At 41.3% G+C, this 20,438-nt stretch overlaps 2 protein-coding genes across 2 annotated transcripts in view; one reads left to right on the forward strand and one right to left on the reverse strand.

Annotated features, from left to right (window-relative positions):
* LOC311530100 (uncharacterized protein) overlaps positions 1-20,438 on the forward strand; it is a 165,689-nt gene that overhangs the window by 45,813 nt on the left and 99,438 nt on the right. The window lies entirely within an intron of this gene.
* The window catches only part of ASIP (agouti signaling protein), a 45,418-nt gene that overhangs the window by 18,895 nt on the left and 6,085 nt on the right, over positions 1-20,438 (reverse strand). The window contains exons 2-3 of the mRNA XM_084645381.1: positions 4,096-4,230; positions 1,298-1,452 (exon numbers count right to left, since the gene is read on the reverse strand). Coding sequence (XP_084501507.1) covers positions 1,298-1,451 — 154 coding nt within the window. The 5' untranslated portion in view covers position 1,452; positions 4,096-4,230. The remainder of the gene's footprint in view (positions 1-1,297; positions 1,453-4,095; positions 4,231-20,438) is intronic.

Raw genomic sequence — 20,438 nt, forward strand, 5'->3', positions numbered from 1 at the left:
AGTGGTACCTTCCAACCTCTCACGAGTGTTGTGAGGATATACATCCATGCAGGATTGTGGGGCTGTCCGTTACTATGGTAATGAGCATCATATTAGTACCTGCTGTGACGGGGCAAGGCCAGATGGCTATAGAAAAGTAGTGGAAGATAGATATATTAGCACCAGGCTAAACAAATCCCTGGTACCAGGATAAGTGAAATGGCAGCTGCTCCAGGTCAATTAAGACACCTGAGGCCAATTAAGAACTTTCCAGAAGGCAGGGAGAAGGCTAGGTTGATTGGGACACCTGAAGCCAATCAGGGGCTGGCTGAAACTAGTTAAAAGCCTCCCAGCCAGTCAGGTGGGTGTGCATGTCAGGAGCTGTGGGAGGAACTTGTGCTGTTGGAGAGACTGAGTAGTACAGACCATATTGGGTACAAGGAAGGAGGCCCTGAGGTAAGGCTGAAGTGGAGCTTGAGGAAGTGAGGGCTGCTGTGGGGGAAGTAGCCCAGGGAATTGTACATGTCATGTTTCTAAAAGGTCAGCTACCATAGCTGATACTATTAGGGTCCCTGGGCTGGAGCCCAGCATAGAGGGTGGGCCTGGGCTCCACCCTGCCCTTTGCCCCCTGATTAATCACTGAGACTGGGAGACAACAGAGACTGTGCAAGGAAGGATAACTTCTCCTCACCTCCCTTGCTGGCTTATGATGAGAATGGCTCGGTAGACTGTGACCCTTGTCTCTAGAGAGAGAAGGGTTACATGGAGGGTCACAGTGAGCCTCTGAGGCTAGGGAAATCTGCCAGGAAACATGGGACCCATGGAGGCAAGGACAGAGCTTTGTCACAGTATGTAGAATAGCCAAACTCCCATTGCCTTCCATGGGGCAGGATCAGGCCCTAAAAGCATGCATTCTTGTGCATCTTTATTTCAAAAAGGCTAATAAAAATAAAGAGAAAAAAATTTCCATATCAGTAGAAAGGAAGTTTGGTTTAAAAAATTAAAATAATCAAAATAAAATTCCCCTGTGATAGGAAGCTGCAGTAGAAGTGCCTGTGGGATGATGGGGATGTCTGATTTATCCCATTCCTTTTGTAAGCTGAGAGACCTGCCTGTGCTGTGACATCATGGCTGGTATGTGCTGTAGCACTTTATAGCATTTCCTTATTCCCAGAAACCCTGTGCATGGAGCAGTACGTCGCAACAAGATGAGAACACTACATTGCAGTCAGATGTCAACATGCACCCTCTTAATTTATAACCACACTTTGTTTTCTGCAAAGCACTTCAGTTTGCCACCAAATGGCATTTTACTAACCTGCTATAGAGATGGGTGGGAGATCTGGGAGTTTCATTCTGATGTTGGTTGCCAGATTGGTGTCTCTGTTCTCCTCAAAGATCATGTGTGAATAGGCAGTTGAAAGCAAAACTGAGCAGAGAAATAAAGCAAGGAAGAGGTTCTTATCTTCCATCCTGGGAAGAAAAGAAATTGTGCTTTTATGAACACCAAAATCGGTCACAAATTATGGAGGGTGCAAGGGAAGAGTGGGGAAAAGAGCTTAGAAATGGTTTACTATGAAGTGATACAGGTTCACAGACAAAATAGCCTTCAATTTCACACTATTGCTGTGTTTAATACCTTCATAGAATAAAATGTTTGGAAGTGTTAAGTTAAATCATACCGTATGTTCTGCAATGAGTTTGCAATCACATAACTGTTGCTGAATTAGGCACATGTCAGAACACAAACGAAATTTCTTGCTCTAACTGTGGTGAAAGTTTTGGGATTGCAAAAGATTTTCTAGGGAAATGCAATAGAAGAATCTCAGACTTGGAAAACATGCTTATTGTTTGGTCTTTAGAATGGATTGCTTCATATATTTGTAGCATTTTGCTGCTAGTAGAGGAACACCTAGGATAGGATGCAAGTTACAAAAGAACCTCAAAGTTATGAACACCAGAGTTATGAACTGACCAGTCAACCACACCCCTCATTTGGAATCAGAAGTACGCAGTCAGGCAGCAGCAGAGACCAACAACAACAATAAACAAGCAAAGTTAAATGTAAAGTACTAAAAAAAAATAAAGGGAAAGCAGCATTTTTCTTCTGCCTAGTAAAGTTTCAAAGCGGTAGTAAGTCAGTGTTCAGTTGCAAACTTTTGAAAGAACCACCATAACGTTTTGTTCAGTTACAAACATATCAGAGTGACAAACAACCTCCATTCCTGAGGTGTTTGAAATTCTGTAGTTCTGCTGTACATCTGCTCCAGAAGGGGTTGTTGTTAGAGCTGGTGGGAAGTGTTCATATAAAAAAAAATGTGGCTGAAAACCACCATTTTCTAAAAATCATTTTCCCCCCAAATGTTCACTTTTTCAAAACATTGCAGCAGAAACTTGCAAAGAAGTAGGTTAGGCTGTTGGTTTGTGTATGAATTTGGGTTTTTTTGGGCAGGGGAGGGTTTTGTTGATGATTTTGGCTGGTTGACATTAGTCACATGGTGGGATTCATTCAAAATTAATTGCCCCCCCACCTTGTTTTTGAACATTTCCTATTATCAGACTGTTCCATATGAGGTCTAACCTGTGCCTGGTATAATGGTACTAACACTTCCGTGTGTCTGTTGGAAATACCTTGCTTGATGCATCCGAGGACTGCATTAATCTTTTTAATGGCCGCATCACATTGGTGGCTCATAGTTGCCCTGTGATCAACCCATACACCCAGGTCTTTCTCCCCCTCTGTCACTTCCAACTGATACGTCCCCAGTTTACAGCAACAATTCTTATTTTTAGTCCCTAAATGCATGACCGTAGACTTTGCACTATTACATTTCATCCCATTTCTGTTACTCCAGTTTACAAGGTCATCCAGGTCGTCTTGTATGATATTCCGGCCCTCCTCGGTATTGGCAATACCTCCCAACTTTGTGTAATCCACAAATTTTATTAGCACACTCCAACTTTTTGTGCCAAGATCAGTAATAATAATGTTAAATAAGATTGGTCCTAAGATGGATCCCTGAGGAATTCCATTAATAACTTCCCTCCAGCCTGACAGTTCACCTTTCAGTATGATCCATTGTAGTCTCCCTTTTAACCAATTCTTTACCAACCTTTCAATTCTCATATTAATCCCCATCATCTCCAATTTAATAATTTCCCAAATAGTGTTATAAATGCCTGACTGAAATCCAGGTAGATTAGATTTACTGCATTTCCTTTGTTTAAAAAATCACTTATCTTCTCGAAGAAGGAGATCAGATTGGTCTGGCATGGTCTACCTTTTTGTAAAACCAAGTTGTATTTTATTCCAATTATTGTTAATCTCTGTTCTTAACTGCTTCCTCTTTCAAAATTGGTTCCAAGACCTTGCATACAACTGAGGTTAAAGTAACAGGCCTGTAGTTTCCTGGATCACTTTTTTCCTTTCTTAAAAAGGGAGTAGAGGCTTATGCATTAAGCTCCAGAGGTCCCGGGTTTGATCCCGGCCACCAATGACTGTGGTCTGTTGACAGTACATCTGGAAATGAGATAATATCTAACACCTGTTAGGGATTAGTCCTGCCTTCCTGCAGGGGACTGGACTAGATGACCTACCCAAGTCCCTTCTAGTCCTCCATTTCTATGGTTCTACATAGCACTTTCATCTCCAACAGCCAAATAGGAATCACTTAATCCATTCCTGAAATGCTGCCACCTCTGGGGTGAAGTGATGTAGCTGCTGAACCGTTGTGGACAGGAAATGAAGAATAGTTTAGCCAATTGGAAATGCAAGGGGAACTTCATGCCATGAATGGTTATAACCCACTGGAATTTGGCCAGAACTAAGTCTAGTTTAGCACCTCATACTATTGCAAAAAGCTCATTATGATATTAATCAACTACAAGTATTCAAGACTTCAGCTTCATGTCTTATCTGAAAGGCATACACCACCCTCCCTAACTTCACAATAGACCGGATTCATGTTTTGACATCCCACATCCCAGTAGTTCCTCCAGCAGTTCTGACATTCGTTTGTTTGGGCAGCTGGCCCGAGTGAGGTTTTACTTTTACTGTGTATTAGCTTTGAGCTGTAATCAGAGTAATTGGAGTCCCACGTTGGAGGCACTGCCAACCTGTGAATTCCTTGATGGCTGTGTGTGCCAGCACAAAATTCAAAGGAACAAAACCAGTGAGGCCAATCTTTTCTCTTGAGTTGGTTGCAGTAAGCACAGTCGATCACATCAATGGGGGGACAAAGGAGGCAGAAGCTGTGGACGAAAGGAGAAAAAAAGGTTTGCTCAGTATGTCAATTGTAGATAAAAGTACCAAGCGTGCACTGCACTGTCATTTATCGACTCAGCTGACATAATCTACCGTGGCCTGTCTTTAAAACATTCTGTTGTGCAGTGCCAAGTCATTTAGCAACAGCATTAAAAGATCTGAAAAAGGTTCATGCAACAGGTGCCTTTGTAGAGCCCTTAATTTCACCGCAAATCATTCATTATAAATCAGAATACATTTTGTCCATCAAAAAACACAAATTATAAACACATGTGTATAGAGGGCTTTGTGGTACTTGATCTCCTGGCATTGCTGTATTATTATTATTATTATTATTATTATTATGCTATTTATTTAGTACAGGTTGAAAATGGTATATTCTGCCTCATTATTTATTGCACAGGCCCTGATCTAGCAAACACACACATATGTAACTTTATGCAATTGACATGGACATGTGTAAAATCAAGCAGTTCAAAGTTAGATGTTGAACTCTGAAATTAGATGGTAAACTCTTTGGAGTTAAGAGACCTTGTCTTATTATGTGTTTGTTTATCAGCAAGCACAAAAGGTCCTTGAACCTGATTGGTGTTTCTGGCTTCTGCCATAGTATAAATAGTAATATTACACAAATATAATATAATAATAATAATTAATAATGAATTAATTAGGCCAATCCTTAAAATTTTTATATATATGATTAACTTTGAGTACGAGTAATCCCATTGAAGTTAGTGAGACTATGTGTGTGCTTAAAATTAAGCACATGTGCTAGCAGGGTCTGAGTAATAGAGTAGAAAAGGTGTGCATAGCACTGTCCAAAACAAACTAGCTTACATTTGCAGAGGAGCGCCTCCCTTTTATATCTGCAGAATTGCATATGGATACTCGTGCCTGCATTTTGCAAGTGCAAACACACGTGTGCACATTTTAAAATGTCTAAACCTTGCATGGGTGCACTTTAAACATGTGACACCTGAGCATACTCAAGTGTTTAGAATTTTATATCAGGAAAACCCAGTACTTCCAATGGATTTGCAGATGTAAATACTAGCACTTGTGTGTTGCACAGATTTTAGACTCTGTAAAATGTACACACAAGGTGTTAGAAATTTTGCAGTATGCATGCAACTATTTCCACTGCCAAAATGCTGGTTGCAAGTATTTGTGCATGCACCCAAGTGGGATGGGGGGGCCTAATTGAAAAATGTACCCACTGTGTAAACAGAATGCTGCTTACGGCGCTTACAATGTAAATGGGATGTGTACAGTATAAACAATGAGAGGAGGAGGCATGGCGGAGGCAGGAGGCCGTTATAGTTGATCAGAGGTAGAAGGTGAGATGAAAGAAGGATGTGATCCTGAGAGGTTCTGAGCACCCACACCACTACAATTGTGTCCTAGCCTGAAGTCCTTGCTCAGATTCTCACCTCCTTTGTAAAACTGCAAGACTTTCTATTGTTGCTTAATGGTGCAGTCCTCATGTTCTTTTTAGATCTGATCCAAAGCCTGTTAGAAGGATTCCCATTGGCTTTAATGGGCTTTACATCAGGGCCTATATAAGCAGCTAGCTCAATAAAGCAGGGGATGTTCTAACGATGGAGAAATTTATTGCCCTAAAGAAGGGAAACATCCTTATTATTTTTCTATCTTAGTGACCATTCATTGTTTTTACTGAGGTTAATATATGCCTCTAAACCAGGAAGCTTTGATTCCTAGTAAAAATAGGTGTACTTTCGCTTCAACTTTTGTTTTTGTTTGTATAGGCTCAGCCTGCAAGGTGCTAAGCACTCTAACCACAATCCAACTGTTGACGTCAAAGGGGCAACTAAAAAATAAGCAGGTACGTAAGTGCTTTGTAGATGGGTACTGGAGTGCTCAGTGCCTTGAAAGATTTTGCCCTAAAGAAATAGCCTGTGTACGCCATTCCCTTTGTAATTCAATTTATTACATATCAATTTCCTGTTCAATGTTTCATATGTCAAAATTTGGAATACGTGACAAGTAGTATAAAATACTTCTTTAAAAATGAGAAACTCGGCTGATTTTCATGGTATTTAATATCTAGTAAAAAACTGAAAGAGTTTTGATTTCCTCTGAAAAGGATTTGATGATGAAACATTCTCCGAAGGAGGTTATTTTCTCCGAAGACCAATTTACTCTAACTAGAATTGTCACGTGCGTAGAGCAACACTGTGAAACAAATTGGCACGCTCATGGTTTATCTTGGTAATGAAAATTGGAAGGAACAATTCTCCATTTGAACTCTTCAAACAGATTGACAAGGACAAAATTAACCTCACTTAGGGAAAATGTGTATCACCACGCATAGCTCAATGAAAACATCTCAATGTGCAGTGGGGGGCATTGATCAACGCATTCCCGGCCAATACCTGGCCTGGGCCAAGGAAGCTAATGATCCAACCAGCAGACCAAAGTCGGTGATGAATCCTGGTCACGTGCCACCTGAGGCACATTGTGCATACACTAAGAAGAATGAAATAAAAAAGACAAACAAAATGTTACGCTTTACGAAGAAAGAGATAGAGAATAATGCTGAAAATGTTATAAATAAATGGCATGCCATGTCCATGTCAAAGGAGTCCAGGAGAGCTGGCTGTATTTCAAGGAATCCCTGTTGAGGTTACAGGGACAAACCATCCCGATGAGTCGAAAGAATAGTAAATATGGCAGGCGACCAACTTGGCTTAATGGTGAAATCCTAGCGGATCTTAAACATAAAAAAGAAGCTTACAAGAAGTGGAAGGTTGGACATATGACCAGGGAAGAGTATAAAAATATTGCTCGGGCATGTAGGAATGTTATCAGGAGGGCCAAATCGCACCTGGAGCTGCAGCTAGCCAGAGATGTCAAGAGTAACAAGAAGGGTTTCTTCAGGTATGTTGGCAACAAGAAGAAAGCCAAGGAATGTGTGGGCCCCTTACTGAATGAGGGAGGCAACCTAGTGACAGAGGATGTGGAAAAAGCTAATGTACTCAATGCTTTTTTTGCCTCTGTTTTCACTAACAAGGTCAGCTCCCAGACTGCTGCGCTGGGCATCACAAAATGCGGAAGAGATGGCCAGCCCTCTGTGGAGATAGAGGCGGTTAGGGACTATTTAGAAAAGCTGGACGTGCACAAGTCCATGGGGCCGGACGAGTTGCATCCGAGAGTGCTGAAGGAATTGGCGGCTGTGATTGCAGAGCCACTGGCCATTATCTTTGAAAACTCGTGGCGAACCGGGGAAGTCCCGGATGACTGGAAAAAGGCTAATGTAGTGCCAATCTTTAAAAAAGGGAAGAAGGAAGATCCTGGGAACTACAGGCCAGTCAGCCTCACCTCAGTCCCTGGAAAAATCATGGAGCAGGTCCTCAAAGAATCAATCCTGAAGCACTTGCATGAGAGGAAAGTGATCAGGAACAGCCAGCATGGATTCACCAAGGGAAGGTCATGCCTGACTAATCTAATCGCCTTTTATGATGAGATTACTGGTTCTGTGGATGAAGGGAAAGCAGTGGATGTATTGTTTCTTGACTTTAGCAAAGCTTTTGACACGGTCTCCCATAGTATTCTTGTCAGCAAGTTAAGGAAGTATGGGCTGGATGAATGCACCATAAGGTGGGTAGAAAGCTGGCTAAATTGTCGGGCTCAACGGGTAGTGATCAATGGCTCCATGTCTAGTTGGCAGCCGGTATCAAGTGGAGTGCCCCAAGGGTCGGTCCTGGGGCCGGTTTTATTCAATATCTTCATAAATGATCTGGAGGATGGTGTGGATTGCACTCTCAGCAAATTTGCGGATGATACTAAACTGGGAGGAGTGGTAGATACGCTGGAGGGGAGGGATAGGATACAGAAGGACCTAGACCAATTGGAAGATTGGGCCAAAAGGAATCTGATGAGGTTCAATAAGGATAAGTGCAGGGTCCTGCACTTAGGACGGAAGAACCCAATGCACAGCTACAGACTAGGGACCGAATGGCTAGGCAGCAGTTCTGCAGAAAAGGACCTAGGGGTGACAGTGGACGAGAAGCTGGATATGAGTCAGCAGTGTGCCCTTGTTGCCAAGAAGGCCAATGGCATTTTGGGATGTATAAGTAGGGGCATAGCGAGCAGATCGAGGGACGTGATCGTTCCCCTCTATTCGACATTGGTGAGGCCTCATCTGGAGTACTGTGTCCAGTTTTGGGCCCCACACTTCAAGAAGGATGTGGATAAATTGGAGAGAGTCCAGCGAAGGGCAACAAAAATGATTAGGGGACTGGAACACATGACTTATGAGGAGAGGCTGAGGGAGCTGGGATTGTTTAGCCTGCAGAAGAGAAGAATGAGGGGGGATTTGATAGCTGCTTTCAACTACCTGAAAGGGGGTTCCAAAGAGGATGGCTCTAGACTGTTCTCAATGGTAGCAGATGACAGAACGAGGAGTAATGGTCTCAAGTTGCAGTGGGGGAGGTTTAGATTGGATATTAGGAAAAACTTTTTCACTAAGAGGGTGGTGAAACACTGGAATGCGTTACCTAGGGAGGTGGTAGAATCTCCTTCCTTAGAGGTTTTTAAGGTCAGGCTTGACAAAGCCCTGGCTGGGATGATTTAACTGGGAATTGGTCCTGCTTTGAGCAGGGGGTTGGACTAGATGACCTTCTGGGGTCCCTTCCAACCCTGATATTCTATGATTCTATGATTCCTCACCTGGAGCACTGTGTCCATTTCTGGGCACCCTATCTCAAAAGGGATAGAGCAGAAATGGAGGGGGTTCCGCTAAAGGCGGCAAAAATTACTAGAAGCCTCAAAAGGCTTCCAGCTGAGGAGAGAGTGAAAAGATAGACTGTTAAACTTAGAGCTGAATACAAGGGATTGATGATCTGGCTCCTGAAGTTTTTAACATATTTTTGTACCTTAATTTCCCTCTACTCTGCCAGCAAGAACTATTAACCCTAACTGTGCAGCATTATTGAGGCTCCACTCTTGGCTCCTGGCAATGGAATAAGAATAAAAAAGGAAAATGACTTCTTTGGAGCATTTGCATGGGAGACTGGAGAAGGTCAGACTCAGGCCTGGTCTACACTAGAAAATTAGGTTAGTTTAACTACATTGGTCAGGGGTATGAAAAGTCCACAGCTCTGAGCAGTGTAGTTAAGCCGACCGACGTCGCTGTGTAGATAGCGTTAGGACAATGGAAGAATTCTTCTGTCTACGTAGCTATTGCCTCTTGGGGAACTGGATTTCCTCCCTGCTGTCCATGTAGGTGCAGCCCCTCTGTAGCATTTTAAGTGTAGACAGGCCCTCACTGACTGCTTGTTGTAGCGATGGAGTGGACTGCAAGTGAACAGCTGTCAAAGGAAGAAACGGTGGTGTTTCCCCAAAGAAAGGGAAAGGGACCATGCAACAGTCTTCAAGGAAGTCAATACTATCGAAGATTACTTCATTTGTATGAAGAATGTTGGGTTAACCAAAGGAATGGTCAGCAGCAGGAGTTTGTGGGCACCACCAAGGAGAATTAGTTTCCTCAAACCCAGTTTATTTGAACAACTGATAATAAATATAGGGCAACCAACCAACCAACTGAACAGAAAACCCCTAAACACTTGCCCACTGAGCTTTGTCAAAAATTAAAACAACAAACCAAATCAAAAGCAAAGCAGCAGCTGCTCCTTCCCCCCAAGACAGAAAATAACCAATCAAAATAAAATTGACCAAATAATAAAATATTCCAATCAGCTCTAGCCATGATTACCATCAATACTCCCTTCACTCTGCCAGTTCAGGCACTCCCTTACAATTCATGTTTCCCTCTGTTTTTGCTGACAGGCTGTGAGTTGCAAAAAGTTGCCAGGGATGATCACCTGCTATTCCAGTAAAGGAGTAAACAACAGTAGTTTCTGTGTAGTTCATAAATGCTAATTGGTTGCCTTGTGCTACTATGCATTTAAGGAAAATTTGTGACAATATTACTGTGTTCAATGCTTTCATAGAGTAAAATGTTTGGAAGTGTTAAGTTAAATCATAACAGAATATTCTGCAGTAAGTTGGCAATCAAATTGCTGCAGAATGAGGCACATGTCAGAACACACACACAATTTCTTGCTCTAACTATGGTGAAAGTTTTGGGGTTGCAAAAAGATTTTCTACTGAAACTCAATAAATTCACAGAACAGTCTCAGACCTGGAAAAAATGCATATTGTTTGGACTTTAGAGTGGGACACTTATATAGTTTTTGTTGTATAATTGTTATAGTATCTTACTACTTTACATTTCATTTTGTCATTTGAGTTTATACTGGAACCAGTGTCTGGGCTGATGGCTTTTTGCTTCAAGAAAATGTCTGTAGAAAAAAACTGGGAAGAGTTTTCAGTTATTAGACACACGATGCTTTTCATGAGAGATACTCCGTTTGTCATATTTATGGTTGCTATGATGATGTAAAATACCACTAGAAGTGCAATAACCTGCCTCAAAAGAGAAACCTTATGCAGAGATGCTGGACTATCTTAATGTGCTGTACTGTCTTAATGCTTCCCATCTGCCTATGTGTTTTTAAGGAACATGTATATTGTAATATTTGGTGCTACCAGAATTTAACTCTACTTTTGTGACTTGCTGGGAAAATTTCATAGGGAACATTCCACCTTCAGAGATAGAGCTAAGCACCTGTGTTCCTTTTACCAGCAGGTTCTCTTTCACTTTGTAAACCTATCCTTGCACTCTAGCCTGGGGACACCATCTCCTTCTAGCAGAAAACTGCACACCAACCTCAATTCATACTAGTCCTTTTGTCCTCAATATTGAGCAAAGAGAAAAGATACAAGAAAAGTTGCACTAGTTCAACTAAAGCAATTTTAAATTTAAATTTTAAATTGCTCTAGTTAAATCGGATCAAAACCCTAACGTAGACACACTTAATCCTTGCTAAAACCAGTTTAGTTTAATTTGGATACTAGTGAAATGGATTTCAATATTGTCAGCCCCAAATATTCAAAGATATGGAGTCAGGCATCCAGAATCATCAGAATGGCTTAGAAATCATTAGATTAAAAATAGTAATACATTTTGGTTTATTTTTATTTGCCTTCAGGTTTTTGAGTGTTTACGCCACATTGGGATCACATTTTTAAGCACTCTCTGATCATGAAGACTAGGGATTTAATTTTTTTTTGTAAATGAAAGCTGAGATGCTCAGGTATTCACACACGTCCAAGACTTGGGGATTTAAGGAAAACCAAATTATTGCAAGACTCACGATAAAATGGCAAGAGTTGGCAACATTGTGGCTAAACCAGTTTAAGTGCATCTATATTTAGGGTTTAACCAGACTGAATTTAAAACTGGGGTGAGTTCAAAATCAGGCCAAAAGTTGCTAAGTTTAATTGAAGATAAGAGGTATCCTCAAATACATCCTTAAAAATCCCATGCATAAAAAAATATGGAAATCACAGGAAATGATTACATATATAAGTTTGTCACCAACCTAATACTCATTCAGGTCACATACATAGACCATTAAACAGAAAAACTTTAAATGATCAGCACCCAAACAACGTTAAATCTGCCCTTGGATTTGCTTTAGCATTTTGTGACCCAATCCAAATGCCATTGAAATAAATGGTAGCATTTCCTTTGATTTTAATGGGAGTTTGGGCTGGTCCCTTATTTATCTTTATAACATAAATCTGGATGATGGTGTATGTATGTCTACTATTTATTCTGTGCTAGCAAATTTGATAGTTTGTTATGACATGAATAGTTTCTGGTTTAATTTAATGGTCACAATGTTATGATCCAGGTTAACAGTTATAATTACTCTGTTTATACAGTAGCTTTGTCTCTAATTATGTTTTTCCAGTTGGGGGAATTATTTAACTCAGTAGGAAAATATTGCTAATTAGATGTGCCTATATATGTCTATGATGGGTGTTATGGAGAAATATAACAAAGAGAGAAACAGACAGACATTCCAGGTACTCTTGAATTGTTATCGACATTAAATTGCATTTATCAACATAGTAATTTTGAGTATGTAGTTATTGTGTGTTTTGATGCAGGGACAGAATTAAGGTTGACTGTGGCTCATTGAGAACATTTCTATTTAATGTTCTCTGTGGGTGAACTGAATGTTAAGTGTCATGTCAAAACCGGCTATGTAACCTTAGCTTGTAATCATATACTTTTTAATAAGTGAATTTTAAGGATATTTCAAATGATACCCAGATAGTAATATGTTTTAATGAACTTCTTGCATTGCAATTAGCAACCTCTAATAAAATCTAGGAAAGTAGATACATTTAAGTGTTTTATGATGTTGTATTTTGAATGTGTTAAATTGTAAGTGGGAAGGGGGGTTCTTAAAAGATCCCTAGTTATTTCAAAAAGGCTAGTGAAAAATAGAGATTCTTACAGCATATCTCTGAGAAATGCACCATCCTTCTGGCAAAGTCAGTTGTAGTGACTTTGAAAATTATTAATGTGTCTAAGTGTGACAGGGTCAGGCCAGTTGGCTAAAGGAGAGTAATAGAAGGCAGATATATTAGCCCCAGGTTAAGTAGGTCCCTTTTCCCTGGGTAAGGTAACAGGGAAGGTTTAAATGAAGCTTCTTAAACATTTTAAAAACCTTATTTACTTTACATACAACAATAATTTAGTTATATATTAAAGACTTATAGAAAGAGACCTTCTAAAAATGTTAAAATGTATTACTGGCACGTGAAACCTTAAATTAGAGTGAATAAATGAAGCCTCAGCACACCACTTCTGAAAGATTGCCGACCCCTGATATAGCCTCTTTGAGACAGTGAATTAAGTGTAGTAAGTGTAGTGCTTTTGATATGCCAAAATTTCCTTTGTAAAGGATCACTACAAGGTTTGGGGAAGGATAAAAGGCCTTTATTGCTGGAATTAACTATACCACATTTAATATGCCAATATGACTTCCTCTGCAATAAATCCTTTTTAAGTTTCGGAAAGGATAAGAGGTCTTCATTGTTGGAATTAACTATTGCCACCTTTTCCTGATGTACCTCCCAGATAATGACATTTCTTTAGTTCTAAATTTGAATTGCATTGGAATTTTAGATAATACTCATATACCCACCTGGTCCAAGAATCCCCAGAAATCCACACAATCACTTCTGGAACTTCTTCTATCATGGAAAAGGAGTAAGTACTAATGAAGATTTACCACAGAAAGCTATGCAGTATTTTGACCATCATTTACTCATAATGGTGGCTGTATTTTGAAATCCGCAGGGTCCCCCAAGGATCTGTACTGGGACCAATGCTGTTCAACATATTCAAAAATGATATGGAAAAAGGGGTGAACGGTGAGATGGCAATTACTCAAGACAGCTAAGTCCAAAACTGACTTCAAAGAGTTTCAGAAAGATCTCACAGAATTGGGTGTCTATGCAACAAAATGGCAAATTAAATTCAATGCAAGGTAATGCAGAATGGAAAACATAATTCAATCCCCACATACAAAATGATGGAGTCTAAATTAGCTGTTACCAATCAAGAAAGAGATCTTGGAGTCATTGTGGATAGTTCTGTGAAAACATCTGCTCAATGTGCAGCAACGGTCAAAAAAAGCTAACAGAATGTTAGGGACCATTAGGAAATGGATAGATAATAAAACAGAAAATGTCATAATGACATGATATAAATCCATGGTGTACCCATATCACAGAATCATAGAACTGGAAGGGAACTCGAGAGGTCATCTAGTCCAGTCCCCTGCACTCAAGGCAGGACTAAGTATTATCTAGACCAGTGGTTCCCAAACTTGTTCCACCGCTTGTGCAAGGAAAGCCCCTGGTGGGCCAGGCTGGTTTGTTTACCTGCTGCGTTCGCAGGTTTGGCCAATCCAGTATGTCCCTCGGCCCACGCCGCTTCCAGCAGCTCCCATTGGCCTGGAGCAGCGAACCGCGGCCACTGGGAGCCGCAATCGTCCGAACCTGCGGACTTGGCAGGTAAACAAACTGGCCTGGCCCACCAGGGGCTTTCCTTGCACAAGCAGCAGAACGAGTTTGGGAACCACTGATCTAGACCATCTCTGACAAGTGTTTGTCCAACCTGCTCTTAAAAATACCCAATGATGGAGATTCTACAACCTCCCTAGGCAATTTATTCCAGTGCTTAACCACTCTGACAGTTAGGAAGTTTTTCCTAATGTCCAACCTAAACCACCCTTGCTGCAATTTAAGCCCATTGCTTCTTGTCCTATCCTCAGAAGTTAAGAAGAACAAGTTTTCTCTCTCCTCCTTGTAACAACCTTTTATGTACTTGAAAACTGTTATCATGTCCCCTCTCAGCCTTCTCTTCTCCAGACTAAACAAACCCAATTTTTTCAATCATCCCTCATAGGTCATGTTTTCTAGAACTTTAATCATTTTTGTTGCTCTTCTCTGGACTTTCTCCAATTTGTCCACATCTTTCCTGAAATGTGGCGCCCAGAACTGGACACAATACTTCAGTTGAGGCCTAATTAGCATGGAGTAGAGTGGAAGAATTGCTTCTCATGTCTTGCTTACAATACTCCTGCTAATACATCCCAGAATGATGTTTGCTTTTTTTTGCAACAGCACTACACTGACTCATATTTAGCTTGTGATCCACTATGACCACCCGATCCCTTTCTGCAGTACTCCTTCCTAGACAGTCATTTCCCATTTTGTATGTGTGCAACTGATTGTTCCTTCCTAAGTGGAGTACTTTGCATTTGTCCTTATTGAATTTCATCCTGTTTACTTCAGACCATTTCTCCAGTTTGTCCAGATCATTTTGAATTTTAATCCTGTCCTCCAAAGCACTTGCAACCCCTCCCAGCTTGGTATCATCCACAAACTTTGTAAGTGTACTCTCTATGCCATTATCTAAATCATTGATGAAGATATTGAACAGAACCGGTCCCTGCGGGACCCCACTTATTATGCCTTTCCAGCATGACTGTGAACCACTCATAGCTACTCTCTGGGAACTATTTTCCAACTAGTTATAATCCCACCTTATAGTAGCTCCATCTAGGTTGTATTTCCCTATTTTGTTTGAGAAGGTCATGCAAGACAGTATCAAAAGCCTTGCTAAAGTCAAGATATACCACATTTACTGCTTCCCCCCCATCTACAAGGCTTGTTACCCTGTCAAAGAAAACTATCAGGTTGGTTTGACACGATTTGTTCTTGACAAATCCATGCTGACTGTTATTTATTACCTTATTATCTTCTATGTGATTGCAAATTGATTGCTTAATTATTTGCTCCATTATCTTTCTGGGTACAGAAGTTAAGCTGACTGGTCTGTAATTTCCCGGGTTGTCCCTATTTCCCTTTTTATAGATGGGCACTATATTTGTCCTTTTCCAGTCTTCTGGAACGTCTCCCGCCTTCCATGACTTTTCAAAGATAATTGCTAATGGCTCAGAGCTCCTCAGTCAGCTCCTTGAGTATTCTAAGATGCATTTAATCAAGCCCTGGTGATTTGAAGACATCAAACTTGTCTAATGATAGGTTTCAGAGTAGCAGCCATGTTAGTCTGTATCCGCAAAAAGAAAAGGAGTACTTGTGGCACCTTAGAGACTAACAAATTTATTTGAGCATAAGCTTTTGTGAGCATCCGATGAAGTGAGCTGTAGCTCATGAAAGCTTATGCTCAAATAAATTTGTTAGTCTCTAAGGTGCCACAAGTACTCCTTAACTTGTCTAAGTAATTTTTGACCTGTTCTTTCCCTATTTTAGACTCTAATCCTACCTCATTTTCACTGGCATTCATTATGTTAGACGTCCAATCACCACCAACCTTCTTGGTGAAAACTGAAACAAAGAAGTGATGAAGCACCTCTGCCATTTCCACATTTTCTGTTATTGTCTCCCCCCCCACACATTGAGTAACAGGCCTACTCTGTCCTTGGTCTTCCTCTTCCTTCTGATGTAGTTGTAGAATGTTTTCTTGTTTCCTTTTATGTCCCTAGCTAGTTTGATCTCATTTTGTGCCTTGGCTTTTCGAATTTTGTCCCTACCTACTTGTGTTATTTGTTTATAGTCATCCTTTGTAATTTGATTGAGTTTCCACTTTTTGTAGGACTATTTTTTGAGTTTTATCTTGAACTGTGTATAGTTCTGGTCATCCCATCTTAAAAAAGATATATTAGAATTGGAAAAAGTACAGAGAAGGGCAACAAAAATTATTAGAGGGATGGAATAGCTTCCATATGAGGAGAGATTAAAAAGACTAGGACTGTTCATCTTAGAAATTAGATGACTAAGGGGCGATATGATAGAAGTCTATAAAATCATGACTGGAGTGCAGTAAGTGAATAAGGAAGTGTTATATACTGCTTCACATAACACAAGAACTAGGGGTCACCACATGAAATTATTAGGCAGCAGGTTTAAAATAAACAGAAGTACTTCTTTACGCAACACACAGCCTACCTATAGAACTCCTTGCAGAGGATGTTGTGAAGGCCAAGAATATAACAGGGTTCAAAAATGAACTAGATAAGCTCATGGATAATAGGTCCCCCGATGACTATTAGCCAAGATGGTCAGGGATGCAACCTCATGCTCTGACTGCCAGAAGGTAGGACTAGAGGGCAGGGGATGGATCACTTGATAATGGCCCTGTTCTGTTTATTCCCTCTGAAGCATCTGGCATTGGCCACTGTCAGAAGACAGAACACTGGGCTAGATGGACCATTGGTCTGACTCTTATGGCTGTTCTTATGTTCTTAATTACTTTTTGTGTGCTCTAGACCTAGTTGTTCTAAGCAGCAATTAAGCTGTTGAGCAATTGCTTCTCTAAATGTTGTCCCACGCATGTTATAGTAAGATCTAATCCAAATACAAATGTCAGTGCAAAAATATTCCTTTCAGCTCCTCTTTGTGTCCTTGGAACAAACTCTTGCTTATGCATGAACACCCTTAGCTAAACGAACACCAATGTCTGTTACAAAGGTGATGTGAATTTGCCTGAGATGATCCTTTTACCTTGCCTCATTATACATTCTGTTCCTGGTAAGAGTAAAAATTTACCGTGGGGAGGAAGGCCTTAGAGTAGTGGTGGGCAACCTGTGGCCCATGGGCTGCATGCAGCTCATCAGGGTATTCCGCTGGCGGGCCGCGAGACAGTTTGTTTACATTGACTGTTTGCAGGCATAGCCACCTGCAACTCCCAGTGGCTGAGGTTCACCGTTCTTGTCGGCTTCAGCAGTGTTACTGAGCATGCTCAGTCTGTGTGAGCTTGGTCAGTAAAAGTCAAGCAGCAAATCTGGGGAGGGCATGTGACTCCAATGCTTCCCCCCCACCATGACTCCTGTCAGAGCTTATGCTACATAATAAGCGGAATTGGTCAAGTTTTTAAAAAAAGGTGCTTTAATTTTCCAGGGTTTTGGGCTTGTTTTGTTATAGAAGTGGTTTTAGTGCTTGTCTGGTGTCAATGTGTCGGTGATGTCATTTGAATTTCAGAATCCTCCTATCCCCACTCCCATTCAACTAAGAAAACACATCCAAACTCATGAACTTTCTGGCCCGCCCACTTGACATATCCTGTGTTCCAGTTTTTTTTCCCACACCAGGGTATGCTTCAACAGTTCAACATGGGAATGTACCACATTAAGGCAACAGAGACCGTGGAGGATACAAAGAGCGAGAATGGCCTTTTAAAAATAATGTAAGGACACACACATTTATTATTTTAATATTTTTAATGTGTAACTTAATGTTGTACACAGCAAAACTAGACCTACTAAAAATATGGAATTTGTAGACACCCCCCCAGTGTCCTCCCTCTGAAAGAGGTTGGGCTTGTTTGAGCTTGTTTTGAAGGGCAGCAAGGGGGGGCATGGAGGGTCAAGTGCCCCCTAGGGGCCTGCTGGGGATGGGGAGAAAGAGGGGCTCTGTCCTTCTCTCCCTGCGCCTCCTCTCCCCCACACGTTCAGCTGCTCTCCCTGGCAGCTGGGTCAGGAGAGTGGGACGGAGCTGCTTCTGCCTGAGAGAGCCTGGCTGGGAGGCAGTGGCAGTACGCTCCCTTCCCAAGCTCAGCTGCCGGGGTCAGAGTCTGAGCATGCCAAGCAGGGGTGGGTGGGCTCTGACTGACTCGGCCCATGTCCCCGGCAGCAGAGCCTGAGGCAGGGGAGGAGGGCCCACTGCCACCCCAGCTGCTGGAGACAGGGGCTGAGTGAGCCAGAAGCATGCTACAGGAGAGAAGTCGGTTTCCATCCCTTTTAAGTTTAGGCTGCCAGCTGGTGTAAAGTGACCCACGTGGCTGTTATGTGCCTTCCTTTGTTACAGAGGGGTCGCTGTGTTAGTCCGTATCAGCAAAAACACCTTAGAGACTAACACATTTATTTGGGCATAAACTTTCGTGAGCTAGAATCCACTTCATCAGATGCATGGAGTGGAAAATACAGGAGCCGGTATAAATACATGAAAAGATGTGAGCTGCCTTACCAAGTCTAACGAGACAATTCAATTGACCTCAGGATACCAAGGGAGGAAATTGAACTGAATTCATAGTCTCTAAGGTGCCACGAGGACTCTTCATTGTTCTTCCTTTGTTAGGGTCCCACTGTATCTTCAGGCACAGTGCCCACCGTGGGCACTAGTTCCAAGCCCCACCACTCCAGTGGGACCTTTGTAAAGCAGGTACAATGCTTCTGCAAGCTCCATGGGGTGTAGATGGAGTATTGCCACTGCATTACATCCAAGAGAGGCAGGGCTGTGTCTCTCTGCCCCCTGCCTGCCTTCACTTACCACTCTGGAGAGACTAGTGTCGGTACTGACACTCTCACTGAGAAGTCCTTGTGCTCCTCCCTCCTGGCTTTACAGCGAGACATAATTTTGCCCTTGATGTTTCTAAACACAGATGGAAAGTGCTACAGTGCAAAGCATCATTATTTGCAGACAATACGTTTGATTAGGATTACCCAGGCTTTTGCAGGCCCCTATTTGTGTTCTTTGCTATCTCCCATTGGCACCAAAAATTTGGATTTCGTCCTATTTCTTGGGTTTTGGAGACTCAAGCCAGACTTTTTGGCATTATTCTAACAATGTGTGTGTCTCCTAGTCTATTCTTAATTTTAAAAAAATGATAAAAGAAAAAAGTCTTTAATCATATGAAAGGTCATCCAACTTTTGTTTGTTTGATCGCACATACAAAATGTACAACAAAGGGCTATAAAAATGACACATAAAGGCTGTCTGTAATTATAGGTTTCATAAATATGTGTTTTGGGACTATCTGAAAAATGATTCTTTCACAACTTTTAAGCTCTATTCCATAAATAGTAGCGCATGGCAATTTTAATAACTTTTGAGGCCTGGTAACTGCTTCAGAGGAATTAGTCTTCTTAATGAGTATTTGGGAACTCCTAAACATCAGTGCCTTTCTAAAATCTGCTCGAATGCCAAACCCATAGGCAAAAAATCCTCTGGAAAATGTCACGGAAAATAAAGCCTCTATGCTCATTAAATCTCTGTGCTCAGAACATTGTCACTCCTTCCTAATGTCTTTTAAAGTCTTAGGGTATGTCTGCACTTAAAATGCTAGAGCAACACTATGCCGCTGTAGCACTTCAGTGTAGACACTACCTACTCTGATGGGAGAGGTTCCCCCGTGGCGTAGGTAATCCCCCTCCAGCCTTAAAGTGGCCAAATGGATTAGGGTTTTTTTTTGTTTAAATTGGACCCTTACCCTCCTCTTGGGAGATTCACTTTCATGACGAGACACTATGCCAGATTCCAGGATGGAGTGAATTTTTAAATTAAAATTAGAAGACTGTATTGGAAACATTTACACACTCTTAATTATTGCTGAATGGCAGAAAATGCCACACTGCAATGATGAACTGGGGGATTTGTTCCAGCAGCGTGAAAGACGTATTGGGAATCTGTAATTTGTTTGCCTGGTTTTAACGATCAGTGGGAAGCATGTGGGACCGATCTGTAATAATTTATGAATACTGTATAGCTCCTGGTTATTGGGATAATTACTGTATGGCCTTATTGGAATGTTTACTGTGTGCATATGTTGGTTTAATTTAATGGCAGTGCAGTTCAGGCAACACAACGGCGCCAGTTAAGCAGCTTCCCAGTAAATGTCTATTAGGTGGGAAGACAGTTTTGCAGGCATCAGCAAAGTTACATGATTTCCTTTGCTGCGCCTGCGTGCCAAAAGATCATTAGGGCACTAAACAGTTAAAAAGTGACC

Source organism: Lepidochelys olivacea, assembly GCF_965140295.1.
Source record: "Lepidochelys olivacea isolate rLepOli2 genome assembly, chromosome: 13".
Taxonomy (NCBI): domain Eukaryota; kingdom Metazoa; phylum Chordata; order Testudines; family Cheloniidae; genus Lepidochelys; species Lepidochelys olivacea.